This window comes from Acipenser ruthenus, chromosome 5, assembly GCF_902713425.1.
Source record: "Acipenser ruthenus chromosome 5, fAciRut3.2 maternal haplotype, whole genome shotgun sequence".
Lineage (NCBI taxonomy): Eukaryota > Metazoa > Chordata > Actinopteri > Acipenseriformes > Acipenseridae > Acipenser > Acipenser ruthenus.
In genome coordinates, this window is record NC_081193.1 from 59,812,405 (window position 1) to 59,827,368 (window position 14,964).

Here is a 14,964-nt window from a genome sequence, read left to right on the forward strand (position 1 = left end):
TACTACTCATTTAATCAAACCAAGTACAGTGCAGGAATTTGCTTGCATCGTTTTAGACGTTTCAAGTCAAATAAGGTTATTTGTGTATAAAAACCGACAAGGTGGTCACAGTCATTCTTTTGCAGGGTCATCTTACTTTAAAGGCACGTTTACCATTTTAAAATGTGCTTGTTTATTTTTGTCAGGTCGACCACTTTGCAATACTGCTAAGCTTCCCACCCTCCCTCGAGGGGCTAAATAATTGTGCACAGCACTGCACTCACCTTGATCAGGGATTTCCTTGAGAACACCTCTTCTTATTAATTCTTCCCGACTTTGCCTTGTGGATATTTTTCTCTCCAACACTAAAAGAAAAAAAAGGAGATGAGTCATCTTGCATATTCTGAAATTAATTATTGCCTTGTGTACAAGCAATAAATAATACTGTAGTTTATTCCCCATTATAAAAGAGTATGAAGGCTTGGATATTTGCAGTAAAGTCTGTTCTACAGAGGTAACATTCTGATCTGGTGACTGGGCAGGTTAACCCAGTCAATGCTCATGAATTACTGCAGTGTTTGTGTATGGGCATTGTGATGATCTGAAACCATGAGCCTGGTTAGCCACAACTCCCAGGCAGTGTTTGCTGTATTTTGCAGAAGGATCAGCAATCTGTCAGCAAAATACAACATTTACAAATAATTGGTACCAAATACATACAGTATTGGTGTAGGCTTTCTTTGGCTCACACATAATAATTGGTACACCCACACCTCGTTATACTGCGGATTCGGATATATCGCGGTCCTGGAATTGGCTCCCCATTTTCACTGTCTAACTGCAGTTTTTATTTTAGCCAGTGAGGTGTTCACTTGTGGAAGCAGCAATGCACTAACAAAAGTCACAGGGCAGTGACGTCAACTCCCTAGCAACAAGCCTGTTGGGAGTGGATTCTTTCAATGCAGCGGGATTGGGCATTTGAGAAAGGAGAAGACGACTCATGAAATTAATTGGAGACAGAAGTTGATGAGAAGCAATTACCCTCTGTTGTACAAATTAAAACTTTTTATACGAAAAATGAGAAAAAGCAGGTTGTGTAGAGGATTTATATTGGACCCTGACGCCCACGATAAACAACGGCGTGGTTGTACAGTATTTGTTATTAGCCTATTTGTTTATCTATGGGTCTCTCGCTATATCGCTGCCCTCGATATATAGTGGATTTGTACTGGACCCCGACACCCGCGATATATCAAGTGGGTGCTGTATGTTATGATGCACCAGCCTATATCCAATCTGTTGTCATTGTGACTGAAAAAGGGAAATCCATTCTTTACATACATTTCAGATAACATGTCAGGGATGATGCATGCATACCCGTCAGAAGGACATTTACACCAAAAAATGACAAGTGTGTCCTATGAATGGCAGACTATTATTATTATTATTATTATTATTTTCTTTTGATTTACACAACCTACTCAACACTATGAAGAGGCAAGAGAATTTTTATTGTGAAACAGTTAATGAAAAATAAAAAAACTGAAATGTCTTGGTTAGATAAGTATTCACCCCTCTGAGTCAATACTTGGTAGAACCACCTTTGGCAGCAATTACAGCTGTGAGTCTTTTGGGGTAAGTCTCTACCAGGTTTGCACATCTGGATCATGCAATATTCGCCCATTCTTCTTGGCAAAATTGTTCAAGCTCTGTCAAGTTGGATGGGGATCGTTGGTGGACAGCAATCTTCAAGTCTTGCCACAGATTCTCAATCGGATTCAAGTCCAGGCTTTGACTGGGCCACTCTAGGACATTCACTTTCTTGTTTTTAATCCACTCCAGTGTCGCTTTTACTGTGTGCTTGGGGTCATTGTCCTGCTGAAAGGTGACTCTCCATCCCAGTCTTAGGTCTTTTGCAGACTGAAGCAGGTTTTCCTCAAGGATTTGCCTGTATTTAGCTCCATCCATTTTGCCCTCTACCCTGACAAGCTTCCCAGTCCCTGCCAATGAAAAGCATCCCCATAGCATGATGCTGCCACCACCATGCTTCACAGTAGGGATGGTGTTACCTGGGTGATGTGCATTGTTGGGTTTGCGCCAGACATAACGCTTTGCATTTAGGCCAAATAGTTCAATTTTTGTTTCATCGGACCACAGAATCTTTTGCAACATCTTTTCAGAGTCTCCCACATGCCTTTTTGCAAATTCCAAGTGGGATTTTACATGGGCTGTTTTCAGAAATGGCTTCCTTCTTACCACTCTTCCATACAGGCCAGATTTGTGGAGTACCTGAGCTATTGTTGACACATGGACAGTTTATTCCATCTCAGCCATGGAACGCTGTAGGTCTTTCAGAGTTGTCATTGGCCTCTTGCTGGCTTCTCTGACCAATGCCCTTCGTACCTGGCTGCTCTAAGCAGATTCTGGGTGGTGCCGTATACCTTCCACTTCTTAATGATCGACTTGACTGTGCTCCAAGGGATATTCAATGCCTTTGAAATCTTTTTATACCCCTCCCCTGATCTGTGCCTTTCCACAACTTTATCCTGGAGTTGTTTTGAAAGCTCCTTGGTCTTCATGGTAGTATCTTTGCTTTGAATGCACTACCCAACTGTGGGACCTTACAGAAACTGTCCTTCATTGTGTATAACCACCTGTGTGGTGCGTGGTCTGTGACGAGATCGAATGAATGTCCCAGTAGGTAATATCGTAAAGAGTGTGTAGTCCATTTAATGGCCAAACACTCTTTTTCGACTGTGGAGTAGTTGTGCTCCCGGGGGAGCATCTTTTTACTGAGGTACAGGATCGGGTGTTCTACTCCGTCTACCTGCTGGGACAAGACTGCCCCCAGACCAACATCCGAAGCGCAGGGGGAGCTGTAACTAACCACATCGTCAATATACGATGCCGCATACGCACGATGTGGGCATAACACCTGGTCCATCAGTCTCTGAAAGGTTGCGGGCGGACACCATGTAGCCCAAACGGCATGGTTATAAAATATACAATAAAGAAATCCAAAAAAAGTTCTGCACTCAAAAATTAGAAATGATTTCCTTTATTTTAAATTAAAAACATTTTTATAAAAATGTGCAGTTCTCAGTCACGAACATATCTCCCCGTAGGCTTCATCAGCGTTCACAGGTGCCTGTGATACTGGGACCTTTTAAGTATGTATAATTACTCAATTAGCAGAGATGTTAATCATTTTACAATCAATAAAATATTGTATTCAATATAACACAGCATGTCTTACATTTGAATAATCCTTATCATTCGTTACATGAACAAAAAATGAATGGCATATTATACAATGTCTATTTATCAAACACTATATCAATATCATACTTTGGCTAACAAAGGTTAAAAAGGGTTATACTAATAACCCAGAGAATGTAGATTGGAGCTGAATGCATAGAATTAAACAATTAATATTAAACAGTAAAGACACTCATTCATACCAAAATGAAACAATAAGTCAAATTAAACAAACTAGAGCTATGGAGATAATTCAAAGTCTTCATGGTGTTCTTTGGGCATTAATGTGTTTAGTTTAAATATCCAAAAAGTTTCTCTTCTCAATAATTTAACAGCAACATCACCTCCTCTTCTACTTACAGAAACGGTTTCTATTCCAATGCATTTCAATGAATTTACATTATGTGCAAACTCACTGTAATACCTGGCTATCGGGGATGTAGGGTCTTTGCGCCTTACTGCACTTTTATGTTTGCTTAATTTAATTTTGAGAGGTCTAAGGGTTTTGACAACATATCCACAGCCACATGGACAACTTAATAGATAGATTACGTTAGATGTAATACAAGTAATCCTAAACAGGGATCGTGGAAGAGGAAAGAAGAAGGGGATAGGGGGAACAAAATTATCTGCTTTAATGACAACATCTTTTATATTTTTATTCCTTTTAAAATAAAACAGTAGAGGATCTTTGAATGTAGAACCCAAATGTATGTGTGTAGAAAAGATATTCCAATGTTTACGCACAATCTCTTGTAAAGCACGACTATGAGGATTATATGTAGAGGGGAAAAATACAGAAAAAAGTATTTTTAGGCTTACTACAAGGTTTTAAAAGGTCAGCCCTATCGGTACTTTGAACCTTAGATAGTGCATCATTAAGCCATTTATCAGGATAACCTTGTTGTAAAAAGCTGTTATGCATATCTAATAATTTCTGTTCACAGTCTTCTTGATTACAGACCCTATGTACTCTATACATTTGGCTTAATTTCGCATATAAAATAGAACAGACCATCAGGAGTAGAAAATGCAGTTCTCACGTGAATTGCGGGTTAAGGGGATCTGCCAGTATCACTTTGTCAGGTCTAAAGTTGGGATGAACCCTGCCATTCCCAGTCTGTCGAGAAGCTCGTCGACCCGAGGCATGGGGTAGGCATTGAACTTGGCAATAGTGTTCATCTTACGGAAATTAACGCAGAAGTGGTTGGTGCTGTCCTTTGTGGAGACTATAACAATTGGACTGCACTACTCGCTCCTGGAAGGCTCAATCACGTCAAGTTAGAGCATCGCCTGCACCTCGCAGGGAATACGGACACTGTACTAAAGGCTTCAGAACAGGCTGCTGAAACGCTGCCTGGCCAATGGGAGTTGAGACAGCTGTGATTCTGGCCAATGGGAGTGTAGATTAAACAGAGACAGTCTGCCTTGTTTGTTGTGGACAGAGCGGAATGAGGAAGTAAAAATGCGATTTGTTTTGTCATAATAAATAGCTTTACAGGAAACACACTCTTTCCGCAAAAAAAGTCAAGTCAAATACACTTCAAAATTCTTATAGCCTATCCTTCCTCACAAATGACAGACTTTCCTCATGTGTATATATATAAAAAATAATAAATTTACAATGGATTATGATAAGGAAACATTAAAAGGAGAGCAATACATTAAAACTAGTAAAACGAAAAAGAAACAAACATATAGCTATCTATTTATATAAAATAAAATGCTCTCACAAAGCTTTTTGCAGCTCTTCCTCTCCATCCTCTTCAACAATAATTTAGAGATAAATAAATAAATAAATAAATAAATAAATAAAGAAAGAAATAAAGGCGGCACCTGCAGTACCTACTCTGGCCTGAGTCCAGGAGGTGCTGTTGATCCCACGCTTGACGCCATGTGTGACAGGGTAGCCGTGTGGTGACGTCAGGCCAGATGCAGGAAGGCAAAATACTGCGGTGCAAAAAGGCGTGGCATGTGCAGTTTATTTAAATAACAAACACAAATAAAATAAAAGGCTTTAACAAAAAAACACTGCTCACAAATCACGAACACCAAAAAATCATATAGGTCAGGCTGGGCAATCGCCTTCACTGTTCCTATATATATATATATATATATTTTTTTTTTTTTAATTCTTACACTCCTCTCTCGCTCTTGTTCTCCAATTCCGAACACCCACACAGATTGCAGAGAGCTGCAGGCTTTTATGCAGGTGACCATCTCGCGATTAGCAACAATTAACTCAGGAGGTGGTCACCTTCTGCAAGGTTTTTTTTTTTTTTTTTTTTTTAATGTGGATGGGGCTTCCCATCTACACTGTAAAACAACAACAACAAAACATACGGCTTCTCGCCATCATATATACAAATAAATCACAACAACAACAACACCACCAACACCACCACCACAAATAGAAAATAATAAATTGTACAGGGGCGGAGGGGTACCCTGTTCTAAAATAAATACAAAATAAAAACAAACAATAACGTGGCGGACGGCACCTCGCTCGTCCTCCACATACAAAAACAAAGATATTTTATGGCAGGGCTTTGCGCTGCCCCCTTTCCATGAACAGGGTTCCTGGCCCTGTTACAATTGCATATGAAACACTTCAATCATCTTCAAAATTAGCTGTTTGCACAAAATCTTACCCAGAGTTTATGCTGCATAGTCCAACCTAGAGTTTATGCACATGTGCGACTGTTTTAAACGTGACATTCTATAAGTTAGATTTACTTTTAAAGTTTGCCATCTAAGGGGATCCCAAGTGGCATATCCAGTAAAGGCGCTCCATGTGGAGTGCAGGATGCGCTCTATAGTCTGGACGTCGCGAGTTCGAGTCCAGGCTATTCCACAGCCGCGCACAATTGGCCGAGCGTAGCCCGGGGGGAGGGAGGGTTAGGTCTGCCAGGGTGTCCTTGGCTCACCGTGCACCAGCGACCCCTGTAGCCTGGCCGGGCGCCTGCGGGCTTGCATGTAAGCTGCTCGAGAGCTGCATTCTCCTCCGACGCTGTAGCTCTTGGGTGGCTGCATGGTGAGTCCACAGCGTGAAAAAAAGCAGTCGGCTGACGGCACACGCTTCGGAGGACAGTGTGTGTTCGTCTTCTCCCTCCCGAGTCAGCGCAGGGGTGGTAGAAGTGAGCTGAGCCTCAAATAATAATTGGCCATTCCAAATTGGGAGAAAATAATAAATAATTGGCAACAACTAAATTTATAAAAAAAAAAAAAAAAAGTTTGCCATCCGACATCACAGTTAATGAAAGCATCAAGTACAGTAAACACTGTCTCTCGCAGCGCTTGGTGCTGATACGATCAACGCCCGTCCTTGCACAGTATTGCTTAGTGCCAATTGGTTGAAACGCTAAATGCCAACACCCACACAGCAATACAATTGGCTGAACACTTGCTCCTCTTTCCTCTCGCGGGCCTGTAGTCTTTGAGACTGGAAAAAGTAGGACAGTCAGACAAAAAATGAAAATGCTATACAACAGGTATGAAATTGCGCGTTGTTGAATTGACCTAAATGCATGGAAATCGCAATGCTGAAAAAACAATACGTGACTGGAGAAGAAACAAAGACAAACTTAAAATGGTGAAAGATTAATACAACAAATTTGTAAAAGCCAATGCAACAGGAACTATTGTCTTAAATGTGGTTTTGGAAAGAAATGTTCAGTACAGCAAAGATGATTTGTTCTTGAAGTGTTTGGGTACTCGATAAGCTCAAATAAAAGGTTAACAGAGATTGATTTACTCAATTATTACTTTTGAAATCTGTTCAAGTACCATTTGTCAGTGGTTTACACTGTTACTACTGGAATTCAGTACTGTAGTATTTATTATATATTTTGTCTGATTGGTGTCTGCGGCTGGAGCAAGGCGACAACGGTCAGGGGTTTGAAGATTCATCAAGGGAGAATGAAATGCTCGACGGAGAAGGGACAAGGGCCTCGCACTGATCAGTACTTCTTACGAAGTCAGTCAAGTCAGTCGAATGAAATCCAGCGACAGGAAGCAAACCACAGTTCGCAGGATATCAGCACCCCTGTCATAGACGTGAGGAGGACTTGCATGGATACAGTTAGTGATGAACCTAATGATCCTTGTGAACCCGGTCAGACAAACCAGCATAAGAGAGAAAAAAACCTCAATGGGCACAAGCCTGGAGTTAAATGGCCAAGAACTTGTGAGAAAACTGCGGGGGACACAGTAAACACAGATCTCTGCTTTGCGTTGGAAAGGTTAAGCGGAACAGTTGAAAAGAAGCTGGATAAATTTGGGGACATCATCTACGCATATGGAAGCGAGACGTTTGGAATTGAAAAAAGGAAGGAAAAAGTACAAACTATTCCTGGAAAGTCTAGACGGCAGCAGGAGATTGAATGCTTAGTTAGAGAAAGGAGACAGCTGAGGAAGCAATGGAGAAGAGCAGAACAAAGTCAGAAGGAGGGACTCAATCTCTTACAAAGGGTCATAAAAGATAAGCTTGCAACACTGCGCAGAGCTGAGCACCTACGGAAACACTACAAAAAGAAGGAGCGTGTGAGAACTAACTTTTATAAAAACCCATTCAAATTTGTAAAGCAGTTATTCACCAGTGAGAAGAATGGCGCACTAAAAGCATCTAAGTTTGAGCTGGAGAGATATTTGGAGGAAACACATACAGATTCAAAAAGGCAGGAGCCTATGTCAATTCCGTCAGACATCCCACCTATCAATCCACCAGAATACCAAATGGAGGACTGTGCACCTAAGTGGAAAGAAGAAGAGCAAGCTGTGAAAAAAGCAAGGGCTTCATCATCTCCAGGGCCTAATGGAGTTTCGTACAGAGTGTACAAGAGTGCTTCAGGAGTTCTACGAATCCTGTGGAAATTGATGAAAGTGGCATGGGAAAAACAGGCTGTACCAAGAGCATGGCGTCGAGCAGGTGGAGTCTTTATACCTAAAGAAAAAGATTCTACAAGCAGTAGTCAGTTTGCCCTATTTCCCTATTAAATGTAGAAGGCAAGATTTTCTTCAGCATTATTGCTCAGAGATTGCCAGCTTGCCTATTAAAGAACTGCTTCATTGACACTTCAATTCAAAAAGCGGGCATTCCAGGTTTCCCAGGATGCTTAGAACAATCAATGAGATTTGGCAACAAATTCAATCAGCTAAAAAGGAGAGGAAGGAGCTCCTTGTGACATTCCTGGATTTGGCTAATGCATATGGTTCAGTGCCACATGAACTTCTTTGGGCAGCATTTGATTTTTTCAGTGTACCGATGACAATAACAAATTTAGTGAAAGCCTAATTTGGAGATTTGCAATTTAGTTTTTCAACTTCAGAATTCAGCACTACATGGCAATGTCTAGAAGTTGGAATAATGGCAGGATGGACCATTTCTCCACTGGCTTTACTATAGCAATGGAAGTAATCATTAGGGCATCAAAATGGGTAGTGGGAGGAGAGCTTCTGAGCGCTTGGCTTCTGGAATGCGACTACCACCAATTCGAGCATACATGGATGACATGACAACCATGACTACAACAGTAGCCTGCACTAATCGGTTATTGGGCAAATTAACCAATAACATTGAATGGGCACGAATGCAATTCAAGCCCACTAAATCAAGGTGCATCTCTATAATTAAAGGTAAAGTAGTAGCTCAAATGTTACATTAATGGTGAGGCAATACCAACAGTGTCTGAGAAGCCAGTGAAAAGTCTTGGGAGATGGTACGATGGGGATCTAAAGGACACAGTTCGTCTGGGAGAAGTTAGACAACAAGCAGTGGAAGGGTTGAAGAGCACAGACAGCAGTGCTTTACCAGACAAACTAAAACTCTGGTGCTTTCAGTTTGGTCTACTGCCGAGGCTGCTGTGGCCACTGACTGTGTACGAGGTGTCTTTGACAACAGTAGAGAAGCTGGAAGCTTTAATCAGTTCATATATCAGGAAATGGTTGGGAGTCCCACACTGCCTCAGCAGAGTGGGACTTTATGGTAAAGGAATACTGCAGCTACCAGTCTCCGCTCTAACCGAGGAGTTTAAGTGTGCCAAGGTCCGACTGGAAATGACATTAGTAGAGTCACGCGACAAATGCATAAGGGAGGCAGCACCTGTGTTGAAAACTGGAAGAAAGTGGGCAGCAAAGAAAGCTATGGAGAATGCAAAGGCTGCCCTTGGAATTGGTGATATCATAGGGCAAGTTCAGCATGGAAGAGGGGGTCTTGGTCTCAGTTCAGCTCCTCCTACATGGCACAAGGCAGCCCCAGCTCAATGGAGGAAGCTGGTAGTCAACGAGGTGCAAAAGCAGGAGGAGAAGATGAGGTGTATAAAGGCCATTTCCCAGGCCAAACAGGGAGAATGGATGAGATGGGAGAGTGTGGAACAACGCAAGATTGGCTGGCAAGACCTATGGTCAATGGAACAGAGCAGGATCAGTTTCCTCATCAGGTCAACATATGATGTTCTCCCATCACCACAGAACCTAAACCTCTGGGTAGGAGAGGATCCCTCATGTCCTTTGTGTTCATCACCTGCAACATTAAGGCACATTTTGACAGGATGTAAGGTGGCTCTTAGCCAAGGTCGGTTTACTTGGCGCCATGACCAGGTGCTGCGATGTTTGGCCTTAGCATTGGAAGACAAGTGTAACATGACCAATAAATTGCCACCAGGTCCATCAAAACATTACACACAAAAGACAACATTCCTCCGCTTAGGACAGCAACCACCAAGGACAACTGGAAGCTGCTAGAGACTGGAAAATGCTGGCAGATGTTGGTCAACGGCTTATTTTTCCACCTGAGATTGCCACCACTAACCCTCGACCAGATTTTGTCTTGTGGTCTGGATCAGCACGCCTTGTCCACCTGGTAGAGTTAACAGTGCCATGGGAGGATGCTGTAGATGAGGCGTATGAGAGGAAGAAACTGCGGTATGCTCAACTAGCCACTGAAGCGGAACAGCGAGGATGGAGAGTCCGGGTTTACCCAGTGGAGGTGGGTTGTCGAAGATTTGTGGCACACTCTACAACCCGGTTTCTCAGAGACGTTGGATTCAGTGGCCAAGAGTTGCGTTGCACAGTGAAGAACTCATCTGAAGCAGCAGACAGGAGCAGCAACTGGCTGTGGTTGAGACGGTTGTCATGCTAATGCGCTGGGGAGACCGCACTGTGGTTGATCCCTGGAGCCAGCATCACAGCCATTGTGTGTGCTGATGCGCCAGGGAGGCAAATAAGCTGATCCCTGGAGCCAGCATTACACTTCAGCCATCAACACCAGACAGAAGTTTATCTACATCATCATATGGAAGGAAACGCAAATGGACAGAGACACAGATGGATCACATTAGCTTACTGTAAAGCTACGTTTTAGTTGGTGCTTATCTTGGCGAGAGCAGAGTTCAAATCAGCATGAAGTTTTAACATCTACTCTCGTGTAATGGAAATCATATTTTGATATTGCACTTAAAATTTACTTGAACCAATTGATTAGACATTTTGAAAAACTGAATAGTTTCCAGCAGTTTAACTACAAACAAAAACACTGTACAATTATTAATTAAATAAAATTTTTCAAACAAGGGATATTTTGAAACTAAACCTGTGTATCTCATTATTTATCAGTGTTGAGCATGTAGGGAAAAAAAATCAATTGTAAAAAAATATATATTTTAAAACACAAAAAAAGAATTTTCCTAAAATTGAACTCTCAATAGGGGGAGCGACTTTTACACCAGTGCGACCTATACGACAATTTCTACGGGACTACCCATAAATTAACCAATCAAAAATTTAAATTGAGTGACATCCATAATATTCACATTAATATTATAATAAGGACGCTGCATATCATTTGAGATTCTTGATGGAGTGATCATCTCCTGTGTGCTTAAAAAAGGCTGGGTGTTTTGTGGGGTGTTTATACTTGTAAGCACTTATAAAACAGTTGATATATTGATATATTTTACTCCTCCCATTTGAACGAGCGCGAACAATAAATTGACGTAAGAGCGTAACTCCAAACCATGTGCAGTTCAGCAACGCTCTAACAAAATGCGCGCTTGTCTAAGTCCTCTGCATTTCCTGCTGTTTTGTTTAATTTATTTTTGGCTCTCTTTTGCCACCTGGTGGCAGGACTAATGAAGTGCAGCTGATTTAATGCAGTCAGAAAAAACAGGATTGCAAATTTGACATTTTATTATGTAAATAGATGATTTTGGCTATCACTGTATATTACCAAGTTAAACTTAAATTTTTGTATTTTAAGTACATTTATTTATATTAGGAACCTTATAAATAAATTGCTCTTATTAGGACTAAAGTCATTGTATCTTGGTCTTAATTGTACTGTAATTCTTTATATGTATAATAATAATAACCTTATATTATGCTTATTAAAAAATGGTACATAATTAAAATACTTTTGTTCTAATTTAACTTGTACCCCCAAGTCAGTTAACATTAAATCTTAAAATATACCTCCCAAGATTAAAACTTAAAAATACAGGTACCTGCTGAGGTTTCTTGAAACTTTTCACTCGTTTTCTTCTTTCTCCATTTCCAAGGCTTAAAAATGTTTCCCAAAGATGAAAGCTTGCCTTTTCTCTTGAGTGGAGGTGTCTGAGATCCTGGGATTACCACATCAGAGTTAGCAAGTGATATCTTCTCCAACCCGTCAACTAAAACAAAGAGCAGGAACAGCAATCAACAGCCAGACTCTGGACAGATCAGTATCCTTGCAAGCACATCTTGCCACTGTCTCTTGCTACTATGGGATTTGGCACGCAATGATCTTGAAGACGTAAAAGTATTAACAAAGTCTCAAGTAGCATTGTTTCATAGATCTCACATTAGATTTTCCTATACGACGTACAATTTACGTTAAATTAGATTTTTAAATTGTATTTTTTCACAATATTTATAAACAACAAAACTGTGGAATATCTTCTGCACACTTTTTCATGCTGCACTTCCTGTTTAAGTAACACATCTGACACAGGTAAGCTGCTTCTGAGAGCTTAAGTCTGGTAGGAAAAACCAATATATATTTCTACATTTCTAAATTTTTGTCATTTATTTTCTTTAAAAATGACTCAAATGATGGCAATGTATTAGGTAAGAGTTATTGAAAGTATGTTGTATTTTAAAGAAGCACAACATACACCTGCACCTCGGAAGCCATCATACCTTGAGCTTAATTGATGAATATGGGAATCTGGACCGTAAATAAATAAGTTATATGTAAGCAAGGCTCCGATTTTATAGGTTTAGGTACATGGGAATGCCACAGGACAATACGTGACAAGATATTAATTACTGTTACTAAAATATGATCAGTCCACAACTTACATACAAGCAAGCCCCATGCATGGACAAAAGTAGCATTGGCTTTAAATTCAGAAAGGCTAAGGAAAGACTACAGCAATGCTGCAATAAGAAATAAATAAAGAAATCAGCTGCTTTTAAAAGCAAAAAACAGACTTCCATCTACCTCTCCCAATTGCAGTTCAGGTCGTTGATTCGTCCAGTACTAAACACTCAGAGACATCCACACTTTGTTGTATTATTTAAATCTTCCTGTGGTTGAATATCAATTATGCAATGTAATAGTGACTAGTTAGAATTAGGTTTGGGGAGAAATTGGAATTTGCGGTTAGGATTAGGAGTATATTTGCCCAGTAGTGTGAATTTTCCTGAATAATTTGCCTCAAAACAACATGTCTTTGAGGCTTTTGATGAGATAAAAACTGCAGACAGTATTTCTAGAACTCAAGAAAGTGTGATTGTTTGTGAGTTTGCAAACAAAAATATATAAACATTCCCCACAAGAAAGTGTTTGCTGTAACCCACTGCAAACCTGAATTTAAACTAGCATGGCTAAGTGGTTGTCGCTACAACAGACAGATGCCAAGATAAATTGGACAGTACCATTCCTGCTTTGTTTTTTGTTTTTTTACATTATCAAAAGTAATTTTATGCAAATCAGTCTCCCGGCAGCAGCACTGAATACAGCTAGGCAGTGGGAAGAAGCTTTCTCAACAATGCCAGGAACCTCTACAATAAAATATGACCATACAAAATAGATCCTCCTGCTACTTTTACAGTACGAAATCTGCACGAAGCAACCACCTCTCATTCTATAAATACAAATAAAAAATAAACACAATTAGTTCCTCAATGTCTGTAAGTTCATAACAAAATGCTAGAATAGTTAAATCATTTTACAATTGCAAATGTTGCCAAATGTCAGGGGCAATGCATTTATTTGAATTAGTACTCTGCCAGATATAAACCAGATACTGTACATGCCTGTCAGAATCAATGACAAAAGCAAACACATACATTTCTTCCTAAAAAGCATTCTACCAGTAGCTGTAAAAATAATACATTAAAAAAATATTGAAAGATACAGTTTTATATTTTATAACAAACATTGTACATTCAATTCCCTGTAGAAAGTTTATTTATTTAAATATAGTACAGTGAGAATAGCAACAATGAAACACACACACGCACATAAAGAACAAAACAGGATGCATTTAGGGGAAGCACTTTAGGGAAGCTGAGTGAACCACAGCAGGAAATGTAGTTTTGCTTCTCCCAACACTAATCAGCAAGAACACTTGAAGCATGCTGCTGGAAGCAGCCATGTCTAACCACTGAGATATTAGGTATGTGTACATCATTATCTAGGATAAGTTAGAATTGAGATGACAGTGGTTTTTGAGAGAATTCTGTATGGGTGAATCCGTGTGGCTGTCACTGCATTTTTAACCAATTGTTTGAGGTTACACCTAATAATGAGTGACTTTCACAGAAAACTACAATTACAATTAAAAATAAGTTTTGTATATGTGTATATATTACGATGTTCCATTGTTATTATAATACTGCTTGGCAGTGCAACACCCGCTGCCTGTATTGTTACAATATGGTTTGGTCCTCAAAAAAGTATATTAAAATGTGGTTTGAATTCAGAACTTAACACTGCTAATAAATGTATATGTTTCTACAGTATCATTAGAATATTCTCACCAAAATATATAATAAACCATACTGAACATAAATATACATTCAAAGTTTAAAAGTCATAAAATATATTTATGGCTTGTATCACAGGCCGAAATTAGCATTCATCTTTGACTACCTTAGGTAAGGTGGTCCAAGAACAGTACCAATTAGGGTCTGTGAAATTAGCCATCATCATGCCTAGTTTTGATAGTGATATTCTAATGTCTGGAAAGATCAAAAGTAGTGAAGGTTAAAAACTGTTACAAACATACATTTTCAGTGATACATTTTCTTGAAAATGATAGTCTACTTCCTCAGAGTATATCAATATTTTCATTTATTTATCAGGTTTGCCATCTTAGCTAGACACTTAACAAGCTCTGTTGGAAATACCAGCAGTTTGTAAAGTAGATTTATCCTGGTTACAACTAGCTGTTTTCCTGTTCTACAGCTGGTGATGTTGGCTCAAGGACCTGATAAAATGCTTGCAATTTAAATGGTCCTAAAGTCGAATGATTGTTGTCTACACATTAGTTAATTGAATTGCCTAATCCTGATTTTATTTCACATTTATCTACTGTATATGCTACGGATTTTTACCCAGTTTTCCAATCAAATAATAAAATGCATACCTTTACAACCAACCATTTCATAGCAGGTAAAGTAGGGAATATATTATCATTTTGTACTTTTCTTGTATCATTTTTTTTTTTAATTTTTTTTTTAGAT

At 39.6% G+C, this 14,964-nt stretch overlaps 1 protein-coding gene across 3 annotated transcripts in view; it reads right to left on the bottom strand.

The window, feature by feature from the left end:
* Nucleotides 1-14,964, bottom strand: part of LOC117402339 (phosphatase and actin regulator 2-like) — a 132,296-nt gene that overhangs the window by 54,005 nt on the left and 63,327 nt on the right. For all 3 annotated transcript variants that reach the window (XM_059024346.1, XM_059024345.1, XM_034003384.3), the window contains exons 2-3: nt 11,736-11,903; nt 264-344 (exon numbers count right to left, since the gene is read on the bottom strand). In XM_059024346.1, the coding sequence (XP_058880329.1) occupies nt 264-344; nt 11,736-11,903 (249 nt within the window). The remainder of the gene's footprint in view (nt 1-263; nt 345-11,735; nt 11,904-14,964) is intronic.